The sequence below is a fragment of the Falco biarmicus genome, chromosome 4 (assembly GCF_023638135.1).
Source record: "Falco biarmicus isolate bFalBia1 chromosome 4, bFalBia1.pri, whole genome shotgun sequence".
Lineage (NCBI taxonomy): Eukaryota > Metazoa > Chordata > Aves > Falconiformes > Falconidae > Falco > Falco biarmicus.
The window spans coordinates 105,937,660-105,959,241 of NC_079291.1; the positions used below are offsets into that span (position 1 = coordinate 105,937,660).

At 53.7% G+C, this 21,582-nt stretch overlaps 6 protein-coding genes across 6 annotated transcripts; all 6 read left to right on the forward strand.

Annotated features, from left to right (window-relative positions):
• Positions 1 to 747: 747 nt before the first annotated feature.
• Positions 748 to 3,665, forward strand: LOC130149209 (heat shock transcription factor, X-linked-like). Its single transcript, XM_056338573.1, has 2 exons — positions 748 to 1,348; positions 1,992 to 3,665. The coding sequence occupies exons 1-2, from the start codon at positions 827 to 829 to the stop codon at positions 2,415 to 2,417; spliced, it is 948 nt and encodes a 315-aa protein (XP_056194548.1). The 5' UTR covers positions 748 to 826; the 3' UTR covers positions 2,418 to 3,665.
• A 93-nt stretch (positions 3,666 to 3,758) lies between these two features.
• LOC130147667 (heat shock transcription factor, X-linked-like) lies at positions 3,759 to 5,510 on the forward strand. The gene is made up of 3 exons (XM_056335107.1): positions 3,759 to 4,409; positions 5,053 to 5,179; positions 5,440 to 5,510. Exons 1-3 carry the CDS (start codon positions 3,759 to 3,761, stop codon positions 5,508 to 5,510), a joined length of 849 nt encoding a protein of 282 aa, XP_056191082.1.
• A 38-nt stretch (positions 5,511 to 5,548) lies between these two features.
• Positions 5,549 to 8,572, forward strand: LOC130147668 (heat shock transcription factor, X-linked member 3-like). Its single transcript, XM_056335108.1, has 2 exons — positions 5,549 to 7,474; positions 8,117 to 8,572. The coding sequence occupies exons 1-2, from the start codon at positions 6,794 to 6,796 to the stop codon at positions 8,570 to 8,572; spliced, it is 1,137 nt and encodes a 378-aa protein (XP_056191083.1). The 5' UTR covers positions 5,549 to 6,793.
• Positions 8,573 to 10,236: 1,664 nt separating this feature from the next.
• Positions 10,237 to 11,610, forward strand: LOC130148288 (heat shock transcription factor, X-linked-like). Its single transcript, XM_056336724.1, has 2 exons — positions 10,237 to 10,526; positions 11,173 to 11,610. The coding sequence occupies exons 1-2, from the start codon at positions 10,269 to 10,271 to the stop codon at positions 11,596 to 11,598; spliced, it is 684 nt and encodes a 227-aa protein (XP_056192699.1). The 5' UTR covers positions 10,237 to 10,268; the 3' UTR covers positions 11,599 to 11,610.
• A 1,536-nt stretch (positions 11,611 to 13,146) lies between these two features.
• On the forward strand, positions 13,147 to 14,700 carry LOC130147670 (heat shock transcription factor, X-linked-like). Its single transcript, XM_056335109.1, has 2 exons — positions 13,147 to 13,597; positions 14,242 to 14,700. Exons 1-2 carry the CDS (start codon positions 13,202 to 13,204, stop codon positions 14,698 to 14,700), a joined length of 855 nt encoding a protein of 284 aa, XP_056191084.1. The 5' UTR covers positions 13,147 to 13,201.
• Positions 14,701 to 16,064: 1,364 nt separating this feature from the next.
• On the forward strand, positions 16,065 to 17,777 carry LOC130148231 (heat shock transcription factor, X-linked-like). The gene is made up of 2 exons (XM_056336585.1): positions 16,065 to 16,665; positions 17,309 to 17,777. Exons 1-2 carry the CDS (start codon positions 16,144 to 16,146, stop codon positions 17,726 to 17,728), a joined length of 942 nt encoding a protein of 313 aa, XP_056192560.1. The 5' UTR covers positions 16,065 to 16,143; the 3' UTR covers positions 17,729 to 17,777.
• Positions 17,778 to 21,582: the final 3,805 nt, after the last annotated feature.

Consider the following 21,582-nt stretch of genomic DNA (forward strand, 5'->3'; position numbering starts at 1 on the left):
TAGAGACACGAGTGTCCCTGAAGGGTGGGCTTGGCAGTGTTAGCTTAATGGTTGCCCTTGATCTTAAGGGCCTTTTCCAACCTAAATGATTCTATTCTTTCTAAGAAAAGGTTTTCTTCCTGTGGTTTTCTTCAGTATTTTAATACCACTTGAAAAAGCCGAGGATGGGATAAATGTCCCTCCTCCTCTTTGTCGGACACTTGCTCCGTGCTTTGGACTGCCTTCTCCTTTATCTAGTGGACGCCTCCTCCTCCATACTTGCAGCTGTTCTTTGTGTTTACACCACTGCGCAGATTAAACACCTTGCATCGTGTTTCCTTAACAGACACCACCCCAGTGAAATGACAACAAGCAGTATGAGGACGTTTCTGCACATGTCAGAGGTGGCCAGCTGAAAAAGTGCCTGAACAGAGCACTGGGGTGCCCAACGCCGCCGCCGTCCCCGCTCCTCGCTGCAGACCCCCCTGGATGCAGCTGGACACAGCACGGTCCCCTCATTGCCCACAGCCCTTCAACAGCTTCGTTGCCTGCGGGGCCCTGCAGTCCCGCCAGCGGCGGCTCTGCCAGTGAAAAGCAGCAACAGAAGTTGCTCTTCAGCAACTGCTCCTCCGGCTGCTCCTTTCTGCCAGGCCACCGTTTTCAAACGTCACCGTGACGTCGCATTGTGATGTCACCACTATGCAGCACGGGCATCACAATGCCGTGCCGGAATATCTGCTGGGACCCACAGCCAGCCCGTGCCAGTTGGCCTTTGCTTGCTGACTGGCAGGACCAAGGCCTGGCTCTCCACGGTGGTGGCCACCGAGGCAAGCTTGGCACAAAAGCAATGGAGCGGGAGCTGTCTGCTCAAGTAACACCATCCCTGCCTGCTCCGGAGGAGCTGGGGCAGTGGGCAGACACGACTTGTGCTGGCCCTCCAGGACAGGGGGAAAGTGCCCCCCGGGACGCTGCCATGCAAGTGGTAGGGGAGGAGCGGCACGTCCAACCGGGGGGTGACGGACATGACACCAAACAAGTCCCTCCTGCTTCCAGCAAGAGCGTGGGCCAAGGCAGTGGGCTCCTGTCGCTCCGCTTTCCACAGAAGCTTTGGATGATAGTGGAAAGCGACCAGTTTCGGTCCATTTGGTGGAGCAAGGGAGGAAAATACGTGGCCATCAACGAGAAGCTCTTCAAAGAGGAGGTGCTGGGCGGGGGAGGACCTCTGCAGGTTTACACCAGGCAGAGCATGAAGAGCTTCCTTCGCCAGATGAACTACCACGGATTCGTCAAAATGCAAGGGGATGGCGAAAGATCTGCCTCCCTGCCTGAGTTCCTGGCAGAAGAAGCAGCAGCTGCTGCTCACAGCAAGGTAGAGCCATCGCTCCGCACATCCACTAACGCTCACAGGGGTCTTGGGGGAGGGACGGACCTTCGCGTCGCATAAGGCCTCGCAATAGAGGGGGCGGGGAGGGCAGCGAGCGGTCCGGTTTTAGTTTCCTCCTCGGGGCGTTTTCAGGAAGGTTTGAGTTAGTCTTTCTGACTAGTAGAAACGTGGATAAAGTACAGTTTGGTTATACCTGCTTAGTTTGAAGCCGTTCCATGGAAAGACCGGCTCCGTGTAACCTCATTGCTCTGAATGTCTTTGCTACGTGTCTTGCTGCACCAAATCTGAAACCTTCCTGCCGGATGCCAAGAGGATACACTTAAGGACCCCAGTGTTACCTCCCTGCTCATGCCCACCCTGGAGTTGCTGAACAGTCATGGTATTTGGCTTTTGAAAGCACTTCTTATGCTTTTGAAAAGCCTACGCTGCTCTTGCTGCCAGGGGTGGCGGTGACTGAACAGAACGCTTCACGTAACCTTTCGGCCTCAGCTTGAGGTTTCAGCCGTCCCCGAGAGTCCCTTCCACTATCCATGTTTGTCTTGTGCAATTCAGAGTCTGGCTTCTCGTAGCTTGGGCTTTTCCAGGCTTGGGATGGCGGCAACTGACTCTTCTCCTTTGCTTCTTCTAGGTACTCTACTACTATAACCCCCTCTTTAACAGAGGGCATCCCCACCTGCTGGAAAAGTGCCGGAGGAGGGCTGGCCTCAAGCGGAAAGCCCTGGAGATGGATGAGGGGCAGCCCTGCAGAAGACCAGGTGGCCAGCCTGCAGGGGACATGCCAGCGTCCACCAAGCGATGGGCTGAAGCACCTCCCAGCCTCGGTGCCACCCGTCCATCTCCACCGGCAGCTGCTCCCGCACTTCCAGAGCCGGCGGGAGCAGCGGGCAGCAAGAACTTCAGCCCTGTGGCCCCCTCCTCCCCACCACCACTCTCAGCTCTGCCAGCGTCCCCAGCACCACTCTGCAGACAAAGCCCTCCAGTCCCCCACTGCCCCACCTGCACCTGCCACCTCAGGACTGCAGACGCCATCGGACCCCAGCGCGGCACAATCTAAAGAGACGGAAAGAGTCAGCAGCCCGTCATGAGTGTCCGATGGTTGTTGCTAAGGAGTGCAGCTTAGAAGAGCTGATGAGAAACTGATTGAACAATAAAGCTTTTCCAGTTGTCCTGTCCTGTTTGCACAGTGGAAGCCCAGACCTGAGTTTTTATTTCACCTAAGCAGAAGCGAGCCCACAAGCCATTTAATCGTCTTCCATTAACAGTTAAGCTCTAGATTCTTAGCCTTACTGAGTAAAAAGATAGATGGTGTTTGCATGATGCATGCACTGAGGGTGTTCTTCCTAATGGCAACATCTGAGCGAAAGGGGGATGCCATCAAGAACTGTGGAGACTACATACTTGTTTAAAGTAAGAATATATTAAAAAGAAAAAGGTTTTGAATCAAACCACACTGAAATCAGAAGTTTGCACAACTCCTCACAAATCAAGAGCTCCCCAGCCAGAAGGTGCCTTCTTTCCCTGCACATGACCACTGGTGGTCTTGGTTTCACTGGGCACTTGCACAGTGCAGGCTTGGAAGAGGGCATTAGGACATTTTTTTCCACTGAAAGGGTTGTCAGGCATTGGAAGAGGCTGCTCAGGGAAGTGGTTGAGTCACCATCCCTGGAGGGATTGAAAAGACCTGTAGCTGTGGCGGTTAGAGACACGAGTGTCCCTGAAGGGTGGGCTTGGCAGTGTTAGCTTAATGGTTGCCCTTGATCTTAAGGGCCTTTTCCAACCTAAATGATTCTATTCTTTCTAAGAAAAGGTTTTCTTCCTGTGGTTTTCTTCAGTATTTTAATACCACTTGAAAAAGCCGAGGATGGGATAAATGTCCCTCCTCCTCTTTGTCGGACACTTGCTCCGTGCTTTGGACTGCCTTCTCCTTTATCTAGTGGACGCCTCCTCCTCCATACTTGCAGCTGTTCTTTGTGTTTACACCACTGCGCAGATTAAACACCTTGCATCGTGTTTCCTTAACAGACACCACCCCAGTGAAATGACAACAAGCAGTATGAGGACGTTTCTGCACATGTCAGAGGTGGCCAGCTGAAAAAGTGCCTGAACAGAGCACTGGGGTGCCCAACGCCGCCGCCGTCCCCGCTCCTCGCTGCAGACCCCCCTGGATGCAGCTGGACACAGCACGGTCCCCTCATTGCCCACAGCCCTTCAACAGCTTCGTTGCCTGCGGGGCCCTGCAGTCCCGCCAGCGGCGGCTCTGCCAGTGAAAAGCAGCAACAGAAGTTGCTCTTCAGCAACTGCTCCTCCGGCTTGCTCCTTTCTGCCAGGCCACCGTTTTCAAACGTCACCGTGACGTCGCATTGTGATGTCACCACTATGCAGCACGGGCATCACAATGCCGTGCCGGAATATCTGCTGGGACCCACAGCCAGCCCGTGCCAGTTGGCCTTTGCTTGCTGACTGGCAGGACCAAGGCCTGGCTCTCCACGGTGGTGGCCACCGAGGCAAGCTTGGCACAAAAGCAATGGAGCGGGAGCTGTCTGCTCAAGTAACACCATCCCTGCCTGCTCCGGAGGAGCTGGGGCAGTGGGCAGACACGACTTGTGCTGGCCCTCCAGGACAGGGGGAAAGTGCCCCCCGGGACGCTGCCATGCAAGTGGTAGGGGAGGAGCGGCACGTCCAACCGGGGGGTGACGGACATGACACCAAACAAGTCCCTCCTGCTTCCAGCAAGAGCGTGGGCCAAGGCAGTGGGCTCCTGTCGCTCCGCTTTCCACAGAAGCTTTGGATGATAGTGGAAAGCGACCAGTTTCGGTCCATTTGGTGGAGCAAGGGAGGAAAATACGTGGCCATCAACGAGAAGCTCTTCAAAGAGGAGGTGCTGGGCGGGGGAGGACCTCTGCAGGTTTACACCAGGCAGAGCATGAAGAGCTTCCTTCGCCAGATGAACTACCACGGATTCGTCAAAATGCAAGGGGATGGCGAAAGATCTGCCTCCCTGCCTGAGTTCCTGGCAGAAGAAGCAGCAGCTGCTGCTCACAGCAAGGTAGAGCCATCGCTCCGCACATCCACTAACGCTCACAGGGGTCTTGGGGGAGGGACGGACCTTCGCGTCGCATAAGGCCTCGCAATAGAGGGGGCGGGGAGGGCAGCGAGCGGTCCGGTTTTAGTTTCCTCCTCGGGGCGTTTTCAGGAAGGTTTGAGTTAGTCTTTCTGACTAGTAGAAACGTGGATAAAGTACAGTTTGGTTATACCTGCTTAGTTTGAAGCCGTTCCATGGAAAGACCGGCTCCGTGTAACCTCATTGCTCTGAATGTCTTTGCTACGTGTCTTGCTGCACCAAATCTGAAACCTTCCTGCCGGATGCCAAGAGGATACACTTAAGGACCCCAGTGTTACCTCCCTGCTCATGCCCACCCTGGAGTTGCTGAACAGTCATGGTATTTGGCTTTTGAAAGCACTTCTTATGCTTTTGAAAAGCCTACGCTGCTCTTGCTGCCAGGGGTGGCGGTGACTGAACAGAACGCTTCACGTAACCTTTCGGCCTCAGCTTGAGGTTTCAGCCGTCCCCGAGAGTCCCTTCCACTATCCATGTTTGTCTTGTGCAATTCAGAGTCTGGCTTCTCGTAGCTTGGGCTTTTCCAGGCTTGGGATGGCGGCAACTGACTCTTCTCCTTTGCTTCTTCTAGGTACTCTACTACTATAACCCCCTCTTTAACAGAGGGCATCCCCACCTGCTGGAAAAGTGCCGGAGGAGGGATGGCCTCAAGCGGAAAGCCCTGGAGATGTATGAGGGGCAGCCCTGCAGAAGACCAGGTGGCCAGCCTGCAGGGGACATGCCAGCGTCCACCAAGCGATGGGCTGAAGCACCTCCCAGCCTCGGTGCCACCCGTCCATCTCCACCGGCAGCTGCTCCCGCACTTCCAGAGCCGGCGGGAGCAGCGGGCAGCAAGAACTTCAGCCCTGTGGCCCCCTCCTCCCCACCACCACTCTCAGCTCTGCCAGCGTCCCCAGCACCACTCTGCAGACAAAGCCCTCCAGTCCCCCACTGCCCCCACCTGCACCTGCCACCTCAGGACTGCAGACGCCATCGGACCCCAGCGCGGCACAATCTAAAGAGACGGAAAGAGTCAGCAGCCCGTCATGAATGAGTGTCCGATGGTTGTTGCTAAGGAGTGCAGCTTAGAAGAGCTGATGAGAAACTGATTGAACAATAAAGCTTTTCCAGTTGTCCTGTCCTGTTTGCACAGTGGAAGCCCAGACCTGAGTTTTTATTTCACCTAAGCAGAAGCGAGCCCACAAGCCATTTAATCGTCTTCCATTAACAGTTAAGCTCTAGATTCTTAGCCTTACTGAGTAAAAAGATAGATGGTGTTTGCATGATGCATGCACTGAGGGTGTTCTTCCTAATGGCAACATCTGAGCGAAAGGGGGATGCCATCAAGAACTGTGGAGACTACATACTTGTTTAAAGTAAGAATATATTAAAAAGAAAAAGGTTTTGAATCAAACCACACTGAAATCAGAAGTTTGCACAACTCCTCACAAATCAAGAGCTCCCCAGCCAGAAGGTGCCTTCTTTCCCTGCACATGACCACTGGTGGTCTTGGTTTCACTGGGCACTTGCACAGTGCAGGCTTGGAAGAGGGCATTAGGACATTTTTTTCCACTGAAAGGGTTGTCAGGCATTGGAAGAGGCTGCTCAGGGAAGTGGTTGAGTCACCATCCCTGGAGGGATTGAAAAGACCTGTAGCTGTGGCGGTTAGAGACACGAGTGTCCCTGAAGGGTGGGCTTGGCAGTGTTAGCTTAATGGTTGCCCTTGATCTTAAGGGCCTTTTCCAACCTAAATGATTCTATTCTTTCTAAGAAAAGGTTTTCTTCCTGTGGTTTTCTTCAGTATTTTAATACCACTTGAAAAAGCCGAGGATGGGATAAATGTCCCTCCTCCTCTTTGTCGGACACTTGCTCCGTGCTTTGGACTGCCTTCTCCTTTATCTAGTGGACGCCTCCTCCTCCATACTTGCAGCTGTTCTTTGTGTTTACACCACTGCGCAGATTAAACACCTTGCATCGTGTTTCCTTAACAGACACCACCCCAGTGAAATGACAACAAGCAGTATGAGGACGTTTCTGCACATGTCAGAGGTGGCCAGCTGAAAAAGTGCCTGAACAGAGCACTGGGGTGCCCAACGCCGCCGCCGTCCCCGCTCCTCGCTGCAGACCCCCCTGGATGCAGCTGGACACAGCACGGTCCCCTCATTGCCCACAGCCCTTCAACAGCTTCGTTGCCTGCGGGGCCCTGCAGTCCCGCCAGCGGCGGCTCTGCCAGTGAAAAGCAGCAACAGAAGTTGCTCTTCAGCAACTGCTCCTCCGGCTGCTCCTTTCTGCCAGGCCACCGTTTTCAAACGTCACCGTGACGTCGCATTGTGATGTCACCACTATGCAGCACGGGCATCACAATGCCGTGCCGGAATATCTGCTGGGACCCACAGCCAGCCAGTGCCAGTTGGCCTTTGCTTGCTGACTGGCAGGACCAAGGCCTGGCTCTCCACGGTGGTGGCCACCGAGGCAAGCTTGGCACAAAAGCAATGGAGCGGGAGCTGTCTGCTCAAGTAACACCATCCCTGCCTGCTCCGGAGGAGCTGGGGCAGTGGGCAGACACGACTTGTGCTGGCCCTCCAGGACAGGGGGAAAGTGCCCCCCGGGACGCTGCCATGCAAGTGGTAGGGGAGGAGCGGCACGTCCAACCGGGGGGTGACGGACATGACACCAAACAAGTCCCTCCTGCTTCCAGCAAGAGCGTGGGCCAAGGCAGTGGGCTCCTGTCGCTCCGCTTTCCACAGAAGCTTTGGATGATAGTGGAAAGCGACCAGTTTCGGTCCATTTGGTGGAGCAAGGGAGGAAAATACGTGGCCATCAACGAGAAGCTCTTCAAAGAGGAGGTGCTGGGCGGGGGAGGACCTCTGCAGGTTTACACCAGGCAGAGCATGAAGAGCTTCCTTCGCCAGATGAACTACCACGGATTCGTCAAAATGCAAGGGGATGGCGAAAGATCTGCCTCCCTGCCTGAGTTCCTGGCAGAAGAAGCAGCAGCTGCTGCTCACAGCAAGGTAGAGCCATCGCTCCGCACATCCACTAACGCTCACAGGGGTCTTGGGGAGGGACGGACCTTCGCGTCGCATAAGGCCTCGCAATAGAGGGGGCGGGGAGGGCAGCGAGCGGTCCGGTTTTAGTTTCCTCCTCGGGGCGTTTTCAGGAAGGTTTGAGTTAGTCTTTCTGACTAGTAGAAACGTGGATAAAGTACAGTTTGGTTATACCTGCTTAGTTTGAAGCCGTTCCATGGAAAGACCGGCTCCGTGTAACCTCATTGCTCTGAATGTCTTTGCTACGTGTCTTGCTGCACCAAATCTGAAACCTTCCTGCCGGATGCCAAGAGGATACACTTAAGGACCCCAGTGTTACCTCCCTGCTCATGCCCACCCTGGAGTTGCTGAACAGTCATGGTATTTGGCTTTTGAAAGCACTTCTTATGCTTTTGAAAAGCCTACGCTGCTCTTGCTGCCAGGGGTGGCGGTGACTGAACAGAACGCTTCACGTAACCTTTCGGCCTCAGCTTGAGGTTTCAGCCGTCCCCGAGAGTCCCTTCCACTATCCATGTTTGTCTTGTGCAATTCAGAGTCTGGCTTCTCGTAGCTTGGGCTTTTCCAGGCTTGGGATGGCGGCAACTGACTCTTCTCCTTTGCTTCTTCTAGGTACTCTACTACTATAACCCCCTCTTTAACAGAGGGCATCCCCACCTGCTGGAAAAGTGCCGGAGGAGGGCTGGCCTCAAGCGGAAAGCCCTGAGATGTATGAGGGGCAGCCCTGCAGAAGACCAGGTGGCCAGCCTGCAGGGGACATGCCAGCGTCCACCAAGCGATGGGCTGAAGCACCTCCCAGCCTCGGTGCCACCCGTCCATCTCCACCGGCAGCTGCTCCCGCACTTCCAGAGCCGGCGGGAGCAGCGGGCAGCAAGAACTTCAGCCCTGTGGCCCCCTCCTCCCCACCACCACTCTCAGCTCTGCCAGCGTCCCCAGCACCACTCTGCAGACAAAGCCCTCCAGTCCCCCACTGCCCCACCTGCACCTGCCACCTCAGGACTGCAGACGCCATCGGACCCCAGCGCGGCACAATCTAAAGAGACGGAAAGAGTCAGCAGCCCGTCATGAATGAGTGTCCGATGGTTGTTGCTAAGGAGTGCAGCTTAGAAGAGCTGATGAGAAACTGATTGAACAATAAAGCTTTTCCAGTTGTCCTGTCCTGTTTGCACAGTGGAAGCCCAGACCTGAGTTTTTATTTCACCTAAGCAGAAGCGAGCCCACAAGCCATTTAATCGTCTTCCATTAACAGTTAAGCTCTAGATTCTTAGCCTTACTGAGTAAAAAGATAGATGGTGTTTGCATGATGCATGCACTGAGGGTGTTCTTCCTAATGGCAACATCTGAGCGAAAGGGGGATGCCATCAAGAACTGTGGAGACTACATACTTGTTTAAAGTAAGAATATATTAAAAAGAAAAAGGTTTTGAATCAAACCACACTGAAATCAGAAGTTTGCACAACTCCTCACAAATCAAGAGCTCCCCAGCCAGAAGGTGCCTTCTTTCCCTGCACATGACCACTGGTGGTCTTGGTTTCACTGGGCACTTGCACAGTGCAGGCTTGGAAGAGGGCATTAGGACATTTTTTTCCACTGAAAGGGTTGTCAGGCATTGGAAGAGGCTGCTCAGGGAAGTGGTTGAGTCACCATCCCTGGAGGGATTGAAAAGACCTGTAGCTGTGGCGGTTAGAGACACGAGTGTCCCTGAAGGGTGGGCTTGGCAGTGTTAGCTTAATGGTTGCCCTTGATCTTAAGGGCCTTTTCCAACCTAAATGATTCTATTCTTTCTATTCCTGTGGTTTTCTTCAGTATTTTAATACCACTTGAAAAAGCCGAGGATGGGATAAATGTCCCTCCTCCTCTTTGTCGGACACTTGCTCCGTGCTTTGGACTGCCTTCTCCTTTATCTAGTGGACGCCTCCTCCTCCATACTTGCAGCTGTTCTTTGTGTTTACACCACTGCGCAGATTAAACACCTTGCATCGTGTTTCCTTAACAGACACCACCCCAGTGAAATGACAACAAGCAGTATGAGGACGTTTCTGCACATGTCAGAGGTGGCCAGCTGAAAAAGTGCCTGAACAGAGCACTGGGGTGCCCAACGCCGCCGCCGTCCCCGCTCCTCGCTGCAGACCCCCCTGGATGCAGCTGGACACAGCACGGTCCCCTCATTGCCCACAGCCCTTCAACAGCTTCGTTGCCTGCGGGGCCCTGCAGTCCCGCCAGCGGCGGCTCTGCCAGTGAAAAGCAGCAACAGAAGTTGCTCTTCAGCAACTGCTCCTCCGGGCTGCTCCTTTCTGCCAGGCCACCGTTTTCAAACGTCACCGTGACGTCGCATTGTGATGTCACCACTATGCAGCACGGGCATCACAATGCCGTGCCGGAATATCTGCTGGGACCCACAGCCAGCCAGTGCCAGTTGGCCTTTGCTTGCTGACTGGCAGGACCAAGGCCTGGCTCTCCACGGTGGTGGCCACCGAGGCAAGCTTGGCACAAAAGCAATGGAGCGGGAGCTGTCTGCTCAAGTAACACCATCCCTGCCTGCTCCGGAGGAGCTGGGGCAGTGGGCAGACACGACTTGTGCTGGCCCTCCAGGACAGGGGGAAAGTGCCCCCCCGGGACGCTGCCATGCAAGTGGTAGGGGAGGAGCGGCACGTCCAACCGGGGGGTGACGGACATGACACCAAACAAGTCCCTCCTGCTTCCAGCAAGAGCGTGGGGCCAAGGCAGTGGGCTCCTGTCGCTCCGCTTTCCACAGAAGCTTTGGATGATAGTGGAAAGCGACCAGTTTCGGTCCATTTGGTGGAGCAAGGGAGGAAAATACGTGGCCATCAACGAGAAGCTCTTCAAAGAGGAGGTGCTGGGCGGGGGAGGACCTCTGCAGGTTTACACCAGGCAGAGCATGAAGAGCTTCCTTCGCCAGATGAACTACCACGGATTCGTCAAAATGCAAGGGGATGGCGAAAGATCTGCCTCCCTGCCTGAGTTCCTGGCAGAAGAAGCAGCAGCTGCTGCTCACAGCAAGGTAGAGCCATCGCTCCGCACATCCACTAACGCTCACAGGGGTCTTGGGGGAGGGACGGACCTTCGCGTCGCATAAGGCCTCGCAATAGAGGGGGGCGGGGAGGGCAGCGAGCGGTCCGGTTTTAGTTTCCTCCTCGGGGCGTTTTCAGGAAGGTTTGAGTTAGTCTTTCTGACTAGTAGAAACGTGGATAAAGTACAGTTTGGTTATACCTGCTTAGTTTGAAGCCGTTCCATGGAAAGACCGGCTCCGTGTAACCTCATTGCTCTGAATGTCTTTGCTACGTGTCTTGCTGCACCAAATCTGAAACCTTCCTGCCGGATGCCAAGAGGATACACTTAAGGACCCCAGTGTTACCTCCCTGCTCATGCCCACCCTGGAGTTGCTGAACAGTCATGGTATTTGGCTTTTGAAAGCACTTCTTATGCTTTTGAAAAGCCTACGCTGCTCTTGCTGCCAGGTGGTGGCGGTGAGCTGAACAGAACGCTTCACGTAACCTTTCGGCCTCAGCTTGAGGTTTCAGCCGTCCCCGAGAGTCCCTTCCACTATCCATGTTTGTCTTGTGCAATTCAGAGTCTGGCTTCTCGTAGCTTGGGCTTTTCCAGGCTTGGGATGGCGGCAACTGACTCTTCTCCTTTGCTTCTTCTAGGTACTCTACTACTATAACCCCCTCTTTAACAGAGGGCATCCCCACCTGCTGGAAAAGTGCCGGAGGAGGGATGGCCTCAAGCGGAAAGCCCTGGAGATGGATGAGGGGCAGCCCTGCAGAAGACCAGGTGGCCAGCCTGCAGGGGACATGCCAGCGTCCACCAAGCGATGGGCTGAAGCACCTCCCAGCCTCGGTGCCACCCGTCCATCTCCACCGGCAGCTGCTCCCGCACTTCCAGAGCCGGCGGGAGCAGCGGGCAGCAAGAACTTCAGCCCTGTGGCCCCCTCCTCCCCACCACCACTCTCAGCTCTGCCAGCGTCCCCAGCACCACTCTGCAGACAAAGCCCTCCAGTCCCCCACTGCCCCACCTGCACCTGCCACCTCAGGACTGCAGACGCCATCGGACCCCAGCGCGGCACAATCTAAAGAGACGGAAAGAGTCAGCAGCCCGTCATGAATGAGTGTCCGATGGTTGTTGCTAAGGAGTGCAGCTTAGAAGAGCTGATGAGAAACTGATTGAACAATAAAGCTTTTCCAGTTGTCCTGTCCTGTTTGCACAGTGGAAGCCCAGACCTGAGTTTTTATTTCACCTAAGCAGAAGCGAGCCCACAAGCCATTTTAATCGTCTTCCATTAACAGTTAAGCTCTAGATTCTTAGCCTTACTGAGTAAAAAGATAGATGGTGTTTGCATGATGCATGCACTGAGGGTGTTCTTCCTAATGGCAACATCTGAGCGAAAGGGGGATGCCATCAAGAACTGTGGAGACTACATACTTGTTTAAAGTAAGAATATATTAAAAAGAAAAAGGTTTTGAATCAAACCACACTGAAATCAGAAGTTTGCACAACTCCTCACAAATCAAGAGCTCCCCAGCCAGAAGGTGCCTTCTTTCCCTGCACATGACCACTGGTGGTCTTGGTTTCACTGGGCACTTGCACAGTGCAGGCTTGGAAGAGGGCATTAGGACATTTTTTTTCCACTGAAAGGGTTGTCAGGCATTGGAAGAGGCTGCTCAGGGAAGTGGTTGAGTCACCATCCCTGGAGGGATTGAAAAGACCTGTAGCTGTGGCGGTTAGAGACACGAGTGTCCCTGAAGGGTGGGCTTGGCAGTGTTAGCTTAATGGTTGCCCTTGATCTTAAGGGCCTTTTCCAACCTAAATGATTCTATTCTTTCTAAGAAAAGGTTTTCTTCCTGTGGTTTTCTTCAGTATTTTAATACCACTTGAAAAAGCCGAGGATGGGATAAATGTCCCTCCTCCTCTTTGTCGGACACTTGCTCCGTGCTTTGGACTGCCTTCTCCTTTATCTAGTGGACGCCTCCTCCTCCATACTTGCAGCTGTTCTTTGTGTTTACACCACTGCGCAGATTAAACACCTTGCATCGTGTTTCCTTAACAGACACCACCCCAGTGAAATGACAACAAGCAGTATGAGGACGTTTCTGCACATGTCAGAGGTGGCCAGCTGAAAAAGTGCCTGAACAGAGCACTGGGGTGCCCAACGCCGCCGCCGTCCCCCGCTCCTCGCTGCAGACCCCCCTGGATGCAGCTGGACACAGCACGGTCCCCTCATCGCCCACAGCCCTTCAACAGCTTCGTTGCCTGCGGGGCCCTGCAGTCCCGCCAGCGGCGGCTCTGCCAGTGAAAAGCAGCAACAGAAGTTGCTCTTCAGCAACTGCTCCTCCGGCTGCTCCTTTCTGCCAGGCCACCGTTTTCAAACGTCACCGTGACGTCGCATTGTGATGTCACCACTATGCAGCACGGGCATCACAATGCCGTGCCGGAATATCTGCTGGGACCCACAGCCAGCCCGTGCCAGTTGGCCTTTGCTTGCTGACTGGCAGGACCAAGGCCTGGCTCTCCACGGTGGTGGCCACCGAGGCAAGCTTGGCACAAAAGCAATGGAGCGGGAGCTGTCTGCTCAAGTAACACCATCCCTGCCTGCTCCGGAGGAGCTGGGGGCAGTGGGCAGACACGACTTGTGCTGGCCCTCCAGGACAGGGGGAAAGTGCCCCCCGGGACGCTGCCATGCAAGTGGTAGGGGAGGAGCGGCACGTCCAACCGGGGGGTGACGGACATGACACCAAACAAGTCCCTCCTGCTTCCAGCAAGAGCGTGGGCCAAGGCAGTGGGCTCCTGTCGCTCCGCTTTCCACAGAAGCTTTGGATGATAGTGGAAAGCGACCAGTTTCGGTCCATTTGGTGGAGCAAGGGAGGAAAATACGTGGCCATCAACGAGAAGCTCTTCAAAGAGGAGGTGCTGGGCGGGGGAGGACCTCTGCAGGTTTACACCAGGCAGAGCATGAAGAGCTTCCTTCGCCAGATGAACTACCACGGATTCGTCAAAATGCAAGGGGATGGCGAAAGATCTGCCTCCCTGCCTGAGTTCCTGGCAGAAGAAGCAGCAGCTGCTGCTCACAGCAAGGTAGAGCCATCGCTCCGCACATCCACTAACGCTCACAGGGGTCTTGGGGGAGGGACGGACCTTCGCGTCGCATAAGGCCTCGCAATAGAGGGGGCGGGGGAGGGCAGCGAGCGGTCCGGTTTTAGTTTCCTCCTCGGGGCGTTTTCAGGAAGGTTTGAGTTAGTCTTTCTGACTAGTAGAAACGTGGATAAAGTACAGTTTGGTTATACCTGCTTAGTTTGAAGCCGTTCCATGGAAAGACAGGCTCCGTGTAACCTCATTGCTCTGAATGTCTTTGCTACGTGTCTTGCTGCACCAAATCTGAAACCTTCCTGCCGGATGCCAAGAGGATACACTTAAGGACCCCAGTGTTACCTCCCTGCTCATGCCCACCCTGGAGTTGCTGAACAGTCATGGTATTTGGCTTTTGAAAGCACTTCTTATGCTTTTGAAAAGCCTACGCTGCTCTTGCTGCCAGGGGTGGCGGTGACTGAACAGAACGCTTCACGTAACCTTTCGGCCTCAGCTTGAGGTTTCAGCCGTCCCCGAGAGTCCCTTCCACTATCCATGTTTGTCTTGTGCAATTCAGAGTCTGGCTTCTCGTAGCTTGGGCTTTTCCAGGCTTGGGATGGCGGCAACTGACTCTTCTCCTTTGCTTCTTCTAGGTACTCTACTACTATAACCCCCTCTTTAACAGAGGGCATCCCCACCTGCTGGAAAAGTGCCGGAGGAGGGATGGCCTCAAGCGGAAAGCCCTGGAGATGGATGAGGGGCAGCCCTGCAGAAGACCAGGTGGCCAGCCTGCAGGGGACATGCCAGCGTCCACCAAGCGATGGGCTGAAGCACCTCCCAGCCTCGGTGCCACCCGTCCATCTCCACCGGCAGCTGCTCCCGCACTTCCAGAGCCGGCGGGGAGCAGCGGGCAGCAAGAACTTCAGCCCTGTGGCCCCCTCCTCCCCCACCACCACTCTCAGCTCTGCCAGCGTCCCCAGCACCACTCTGCAGACAAAGCCCTCCAGTCCCCCACTGCCCCACCTGCACCTGCCACCTCAGGACTGCAGACGCCATCGGACCCCAGCGCGGCACAATCTAAAGAGACGGAAAGAGTCAGCAGCCCGTCATGAATGAGTGTCCCGATGGTTGTTGCTAAGGAGTGCAGCTTAGAAGAGCTGATGAGAAACTGATTGAACAATAAAGCTTTTCCAGTTGTCCTGTCCTGTTTGCACAGTGGAAGCCCAGACCTGAGTTTTTATTTCACCTAAGCAGAAGCGAGCCCACAAGCCATTTAATCGTCTTCCATTAACAGTTAAGCTCTAGATTCTTAGCCTTACTGAGTAAAAAGATAGATGGTGTTTGCATGATGCATGCACTGAGGGTGTTCTTCCTAATGGCAACATCTGAGCGAAAGGGGGATGCCATCAAGAACTGTGGAGACTACATACTTGTTTAAAGTAAGAATATATTAAAAAGAAAAAGGTTTTGAATCAAACCACACTGAAATCAGAAGTTTGCACAACTCCTCACAAATCAAGAGCTCCCCAGCCAGAAGGTGCCTTCTTTCCCTGCACATGACCACTGGTGGTCTTGGTTTCACTGGGCACTTGCACAGTGCAGGCTTGGAAGAGGGCATTAGGACATTTTTTTCCACTGAAAGGGTTGTCAGGCATTGGAAGAGGCTGCTCAGGGAACTGGTTGAGTCACCATCCCTGGAGGGATTGAAAAGACCTGTAGCTGTGGCGGTTAGAGACACGAGTGTCCCTGAAGGGTGGGCTTGGCAGTGTTAGCTTAATGGTTGCCCTTGATCTTAAGGGCCTTTTCCAACCTAAATGATTCTATTCTTTCTAAGAAAAGGTTTTCTTCCTGTGGTTTTCTTCAGTATTTTAATACCACTTGAAAAAGCCGAGGATGGGATAAATGTCCCTCCTCCTCTTTGTCGGACACTTGCTCCGTGCTTTGGACTGCCTTCTCCTTTATCTAGTGGACGCCTCCTCCTCCATACTTGCAGCTGTTCTTTGTGTTTACACCACTGCGCAGATTAAACACCTTGCATCGTGTTTCCTTAACAGACACCACCCCAGTGAAATGACAACAAGCAGTATGAGGACGTTTCTGCACATGTCAGAGGTGGCCAGCTGAAAAAGTGCCTGAACAGAGCACTGGGGTGCCCAACGCCGCCGCCGTCCCCGCTCCTCGCTGCAGACCCCCCTGGATGCAGCTGGACACAGCACGGTCCCCTCATTGCCCGCAGCCCTTCAACAGCTTCGTTGCCTGCGGGGCCCTGCAGTCCCGCCAGCGGCGGCTCTGCCAGTGAAAAGCAGCAACAGAAGTTGCTCTTCAGCAACTGCTCCTCCGGCTGCTCCTTTCTGCCAGGCCACCGTTTTCAAACGTCACCGTGACGTCGCATTGTGATGTCACCACTATGCAGCACGGGCATCACAATGCCGTGCCGGAATATCTGCTGGGACCCACAGCCAGCCCGTGCCAGTTGGCCTTTGCTTGCTGACTGGCAGGACCAAGGCCTGGCTCTCCACGGTGGTGGCCACCGAGGCAAGCTTGGCACAAAAGCAATGGAGCGGGAGCTGTCTGCTCAAGTAACACCATCCCTGCCTGCTCCGGAGGAGCTGGGGCAGTGGGCAGACACGACTTGTGCTGGCCCTCCAGGACAGGGGGAAAGTGCCCCCCGGGACGCTGCCATGCAAGTGGTAGGGGAGGAGCGGCACGTCCAACCGGGGGGTGACGGACATGACACCAAACAAGTCCCTCCTGCTTCCAGCAAGAGCGTGGGCCAAGGCAGTGGGCTCCTGTCGCTCCGCTTTCCACAGAAGCTTTGGATGATAGTGGAAAGCGACCAGTTTCGGTCCATTTGGTGGAGCAAGGGAGGAAAATACGTGGCCATCAACGAGAAGCTCTTCAAAGAGGAGGTGCTGGGCGGGGGAGGACCTCTGCAGGTTTACACCAGGCAGAGCATGAAGAGCTTCCTTCGCCAGATGAACTACCACGGATTCGTCAAAATGCAAGGGGATGGCGAAAGATCTGCCTCCCTGCCTGAGTTCCTGGCAGAAGAAGCAGCAGCTGCTGCTCACAGCAAGGTAGAGCCATCGCTCCGCACATCCACTAACGCTCACAGGGGTCTTGGGGGAGGGACGGACCTTCGCGTCGCATAAGGCCTCGCAATAGAGGGGGCGGGGAGGGCAGCGAGCGGTCCGGTTTTAGTTTCCTCCTCGGGGCGTTTTCAGGAAGGTTTGAGTTAGTCTTTCTGACTAGTAGAAACGTGGATAAAGTACAGTTTGGTTATACCTGCTTAGTTTGAAGCCGTTCCATGGAAAGACCGGCTCCGTGTAACCTCATTGCTCTGAATGTCTTTGCTACGTGTCTTGCTGCACCAAATCTGAAACCTTCCTGCCGGATGCCAAGAGGATACACTTAAGGACCCCAGTGTTACCTCCCTGCTCATGCCCACCCTGGAGTTGCTGAACAGTCATGGTATTTGGCTTTTGAAAGCACTTCTTATGCTTTTGAAAAGCCTACGCTGCTCTTGCTGCCAGGGGTGGCGGTGACTGAACAGAACGCTTCACGTAACCTTTCGGCCTCAGCTTGAGGTTTCAGCCGTCCCCGAGAGTCCCTTCCACTATCCATGTTTGTCTTGTGCAATTCAGAGTCTGGCTTCTCGTAGCTTGGGCTTTTCCAGGCTTGGGATGGCGGCAACTGACTCTTCTCCTTTGCTTCTTCTAGGTACTCTACTACTATAACCCCCTCTTTAACAGAGGGCATCCCCACCTGCTGGAAAAGTGCCGGAGGAGGGATGGCCTCAAGCGGAAAGCCCTGGAGATGTATGAGGGGCAGCCCTGCAGAAGACCAGGTGGCCAGCCTGCAGGGGACATGCCAGCGTCCACCAAGCGATGGGCTGAAGCACCTCCCAGCCTCGGTGCCACCCGTCCATCTCCACCGGCAGCTGCTCCCGCACTTCCAGAGCCGGCGGGAGCAGCGGGCAGCAAGAACTTCAGCCCTGTGGCCCCCTCCTCCCCACCACCACTCTCAGCTCTGCCAGCGTCCCCAGCACCACTCTGCAGACAAAGCCCTCCAGTCCCCCACTGCCCCACCTGCACCTGCCACCTCAGGACTGCAGATGCAGGTCATGCCGTCAGACTCTAGTATGGCATGTTCTGGATGGGCAGAGAGTCAGGAGCCAGTCGATGGTGTTGAATATAATTTTTAGTACACAGAAATTTTCAGAGCTGGCAATAAACCTTTGTAGCAATAACGCTTTTCCAGCTGTCCTGTCCTCTTTGCACAGCACAGTGTTGGGTGAGTTCCTGTTCCACCACCCAAACACTTTTCAGAAGCAACTGATCCACCCCTAGCAGAACCAACCATTTCTCACCAGAGACCAGCCTGGTTTCTCAGCGCTAGAAAGTAAAAGCCAGTATGAGGGTTGCATGGTGCATGCCCTGGTGTTGCATCTTCCGCATGCCATCTGTGGCTGGGAGGTCCTGTCACTCCTCTGCAGAGGCATTCTCCCAAGGCCACGGCAGGCTACCAGGAGCTCACAAGTCCTGGGACTCCGCAGGGGGTACGGCTGAACCGTAGAGCTTTCCGCAGGAGGAGGCAACCCATTACCCAGTGACTGGAGGAAGAATTTCTGACAAGAGCATTTACCAAGGTCCAGTTTAGCAAAGAGGGTTTAACTGAAGCATCTAAACCAGAGGCTGCTTTGTGCTGCCCAAGCTTTCCGCTGAGCAGGGGGTTCGCTGCTTGGTGAGAGCTGGTCCGGCACACATGCCGCGAAGGACGGGCCATGCCTTGCGGTGGTTTGCATTCACCAGCATAAGAAATAAGGGTGTGAGTTGGTTATCTAATAGAGTTGGCAAGAGACAGAGTCTATGGAGTTAGTAATAAATGGAGCCAAATAAAGTTGATAATAAGATGAACAAGAAACTTTTTCTAGTTGCTTGTCTTGTTTGGACAGTGGAAAACACTGTTCTTAAATAGTTCTGTGGGTTTAATATTCCCACTTGTCCTTTAGTGGTCTTACCAAGACTGAGGTCCCGGCACAAGCATGCACCAGTGTCATGGTAGCACCAGGAGGTCCAACAAAGGCTGAGCTGTTGGTACTGCACGGAAGAGCAGCCAGGTGCCTCTTTTGCTCTCTGAGGATGAGATGTCGGAAGGGGAAATGATCTGTGCAAGGAAGCAACTGGCTTGGGTGGTTGGCAGTGGGCTACACCACCTCTCTGGTTCTGTCTGCCTCAAACTGGCTTGGAAATACAAAGGACCACTGTCCCCTCACACAGTTAAATTCACTGCAGAAGGGTTTGGCTTTAGTGACTCTACCAGCTGTTCAGAGAGAAGGAAGCTGCAGGGGAGATGGTTAGGCGGATGCCACAGACTTAAAGCTGGTTGGAACAAGGGCTGCTCTGACTTTTTGCAGACAGATGCAACCTTCTCTTCAGCATGTAAAAGCAGCAAATGCAACCAACACTTGGTTTTGTTCTGTCGTCTGTCCTGGTCCTGTGCCATTCCTCTCCTCAGCATGCAGGACTGGTGTGGAAAGGAGAGCAGGTGGCCACCCTGGTTCTTCGTAGGGAACTAAGACAGTGGGTTGTTTTGACATTGATATGTGCAACTGTGGCCTTGCTTTGACAATGTGCAGCTGTGATCCTGCAGCAAAGAGGTAAATAACTTTGAGGGAGTATGAGAAGAAAACCGGATGATCTCACCTCTAGAAGATAAGGAAACAGTGTGAACAGCAGAGAGTAGCCTATAGTGAACAGTGGCTGGGCGTATGGACGGTAGAGTGTGACCAATAGTAATGCTTTTAGCAGCACATGTACAGAGTATGCACTTATAAAAGCTGTAACTAACAATAAATATCTTCGCTTCGTAATCCTTTCAAAGTCCGTGCCTTGTATGCCACAGGTCTTCAGGAGGTGCAAGGCCACTGGGACCGTTAAGCTTTAGAAGGATTAGATGGTTGTGTGCTTGCCCTTGCTGACCAAACTCAGTGCCGTTGACTGGAGTTCGTCTAGAAAGGTCAACATCCTCCTGTCCACCCTGTTCTTGGCATGAATGAGTGTGGAACCTTTTGGCTCTTCCCCTGTAATACTTGGCGTGGAAACTCCATACCCTTTAACAGGGGCAGACTGATACCCCTCTCTGATCTGCAGAGGGAGGATCTGGATTTTGGATATTTTGGGACAAAGATTTTTGACAAGATTATAGGATTAAAAGTTACGGCCAAATGTGCTCCAGCTCAGTGATCAATGCTGATTGGAAAGCAGCCTAATGGAGAGAGATGAACTCAAAGCACGCTGCTCTAGCACTGTTCAGGCTGATAATACCTTTCTGGTTTATGAAGTGGGTGGTGCTGTACTGAGCAGCATTACCCGCTCTGACCAGGTCTGCCCCAGCGCCAGGGTCTGTGTGGCAATGCCCCTGCCGGCTGCAGATGCTGGGCACATGCCCCACAAGTGATGACCTCCACATCCAAAAGGCCTCAGCTTCACTCCAGTGAACACAGCTAGGAATTTCCTAGTACCAGTCTCTGTGCTTTTTGGGTTCTGGGTTGATGCAATTGTGAGTTCAGTGAAGTCTGAACTCTGCTCACCCCTGCACGCAACAGCAGGGAAAGTTCTGGAATTGAAAGCAGCTGCCTGCCCTCTGTCAGCAAGATCAACAGAGCTGGGGCCACCTGTACTGGGAGATATTTTAAAGGTAGGTTTGACCTACATTTGTGTAACAGATTCAAAGATCTTACAGTGGCTTAAGATGCCAGAACCAACATAAGTGGTCAGAGACAACTTCATAGATGACCAGGAAGCTGCTGATGGGATTCTGGTTGGATCCAGCTTGCCAGGATTTCTCACTCCTGACTCTTTCTCCTCCTTTAAGCCAGTTCTAGAAGCTGTAGGCACATATGAGCTCCCTTCCTTTCACCACTCGTCGATGGCTGAAGAATTGTATAGTTTCACACAGGGAGTACAAGTATATGCCTCTGCCACTCCAGGGCATGTCCCTGTCCCCTTGTCACCCCTTCCCTCACCATTTCAGCTATAGGAATGAGCAGCGAAAGTAGTACAAATCACCTGCAAAGGCAAGGCAGCAAATAAAATAAGGTATTGCAATTAACGGGGCGCTTTCTGGCTCTCTGCGTAGAACATGCTTCAGATCTGAGACATGCAAATTTTCTCTTAGTGGCCCAAGCAGCATCAGAGCCCAGGCTCTGCCAGCTCTTTGCTTTACAACAGCAAAGAGCCCCTGTATGCTGAGTGCAGAGGAGGGTGACAGGCGCCCCCAGCCCTGTCAGCCTCTTCCCGCTGTTGCTATAATCAGCTCATGGCACCTTCCTCCCTCTTTTCAGGGCTCCGATAACAAGCACTTAGGACAGCCAGATGACCTTTGGCTGAGCTTTGTCTTTAAACTCCCGTGGCTTTTGCTTCATTGCCTAGTTGTTACGCAGCAGTAAAGATCCACTCTGATAGCAGCAGAGTCTGCTCCCCTCCCCTTTCCCCTCTCACTCACACAGGACCAAAGCTCTCTGAATTTGCTTGAACAAATTTGCATTTAGGTCAGTGAGAGATTTACTTGAGGAAAAGATTTTTTTTCTCCTTTTTCTTAACTCTGTAAGAAAGGGTAATAAGCACAAAGGCAGGTGGGTGAAAAAAATCGTGGGCTATAAATAAACAGGTTTGGCACACATGGGAGGACAAAGTCATTAGTAAGAGAGAAAATCACTGAGGTGGCAGCAAGCTACATCTTCAGCTGACGTAAAGCAGCACCTCCCCATGGAAGCAATGGGACTATGTCGCCGCCATCAGCTGAGCTCCTTGGTGGACCTGGTCCCCTCTGCAGTGCCTAAACTGTCTGCAGCTGCCTCCTTCCACCGCAGCAATGAGGGAAGTACGGACAGCAAATCTCTGGACTACATTGATCTTCACCTGCAATTTTTGGCTCCTTGTAGCTGTCTGCTTAGGCAGCCTAAATCCCTGCTGTGCTCTCCAGATGCAAAG

What these genes read in the sequence shown, in the direction of transcription:
- LOC130149209 (XM_056338573.1), top strand. Translation starts at nt 827, where the DNA reads ATGGAGCGGGAGCTGTCTGCTCAAGTAACACCATCCCTGCCTGCTCCG. An exon ending in CAGCTGCTGCTCACAGCAAG is followed by an intron (nt 1,349 to 1,991) that starts GTAGAGCCATCG and finishes TGCTTCTTCTAG; the next exon opens with GTACTCTACTACTATAACCC.
- LOC130147667 (XM_056335107.1), top strand. Translation starts at nt 3,759, where the DNA reads ATGCCGTGCCGGAATATCTGCTGGGACCCACAGCCAGCCCGTGCCAGT. An exon ending in CAGCTGCTGCTCACAGCAAG is followed by an intron (nt 4,410 to 5,052) that starts GTAGAGCCATCG and finishes TGCTTCTTCTAG; the next exon opens with GTACTCTACTACTATAACCC. An exon ending in GCAGCCCTGCAGAAGACCAG is followed by an intron (nt 5,180 to 5,439) that starts GTGGCCAGCCTG and finishes CTGCCACCTCAG; the next exon opens with GACTGCAGACGCCATCGGAC.
- LOC130147668 (XM_056335108.1), top strand. Translation starts at nt 6,794, where the DNA reads ATGTCACCACTATGCAGCACGGGCATCACAATGCCGTGCCGGAATATC. An exon ending in CAGCTGCTGCTCACAGCAAG is followed by an intron (nt 7,475 to 8,116) that starts GTAGAGCCATCG and finishes TGCTTCTTCTAG; the next exon opens with GTACTCTACTACTATAACCC.
- LOC130148288 (XM_056336724.1), top strand. Translation starts at nt 10,269, where the DNA reads ATGATAGTGGAAAGCGACCAGTTTCGGTCCATTTGGTGGAGCAAGGGA. An exon ending in CAGCTGCTGCTCACAGCAAG is followed by an intron (nt 10,527 to 11,172) that starts GTAGAGCCATCG and finishes TGCTTCTTCTAG; the next exon opens with GTACTCTACTACTATAACCC.
- LOC130147670 (XM_056335109.1), top strand. Translation starts at nt 13,202, where the DNA reads ATGCAAGTGGTAGGGGAGGAGCGGCACGTCCAACCGGGGGGTGACGGA. An exon ending in CAGCTGCTGCTCACAGCAAG is followed by an intron (nt 13,598 to 14,241) that starts GTAGAGCCATCG and finishes TGCTTCTTCTAG; the next exon opens with GTACTCTACTACTATAACCC.
- LOC130148231 (XM_056336585.1), top strand. Translation starts at nt 16,144, where the DNA reads ATGGAGCGGGAGCTGTCTGCTCAAGTAACACCATCCCTGCCTGCTCCG. An exon ending in CAGCTGCTGCTCACAGCAAG is followed by an intron (nt 16,666 to 17,308) that starts GTAGAGCCATCG and finishes TGCTTCTTCTAG; the next exon opens with GTACTCTACTACTATAACCC.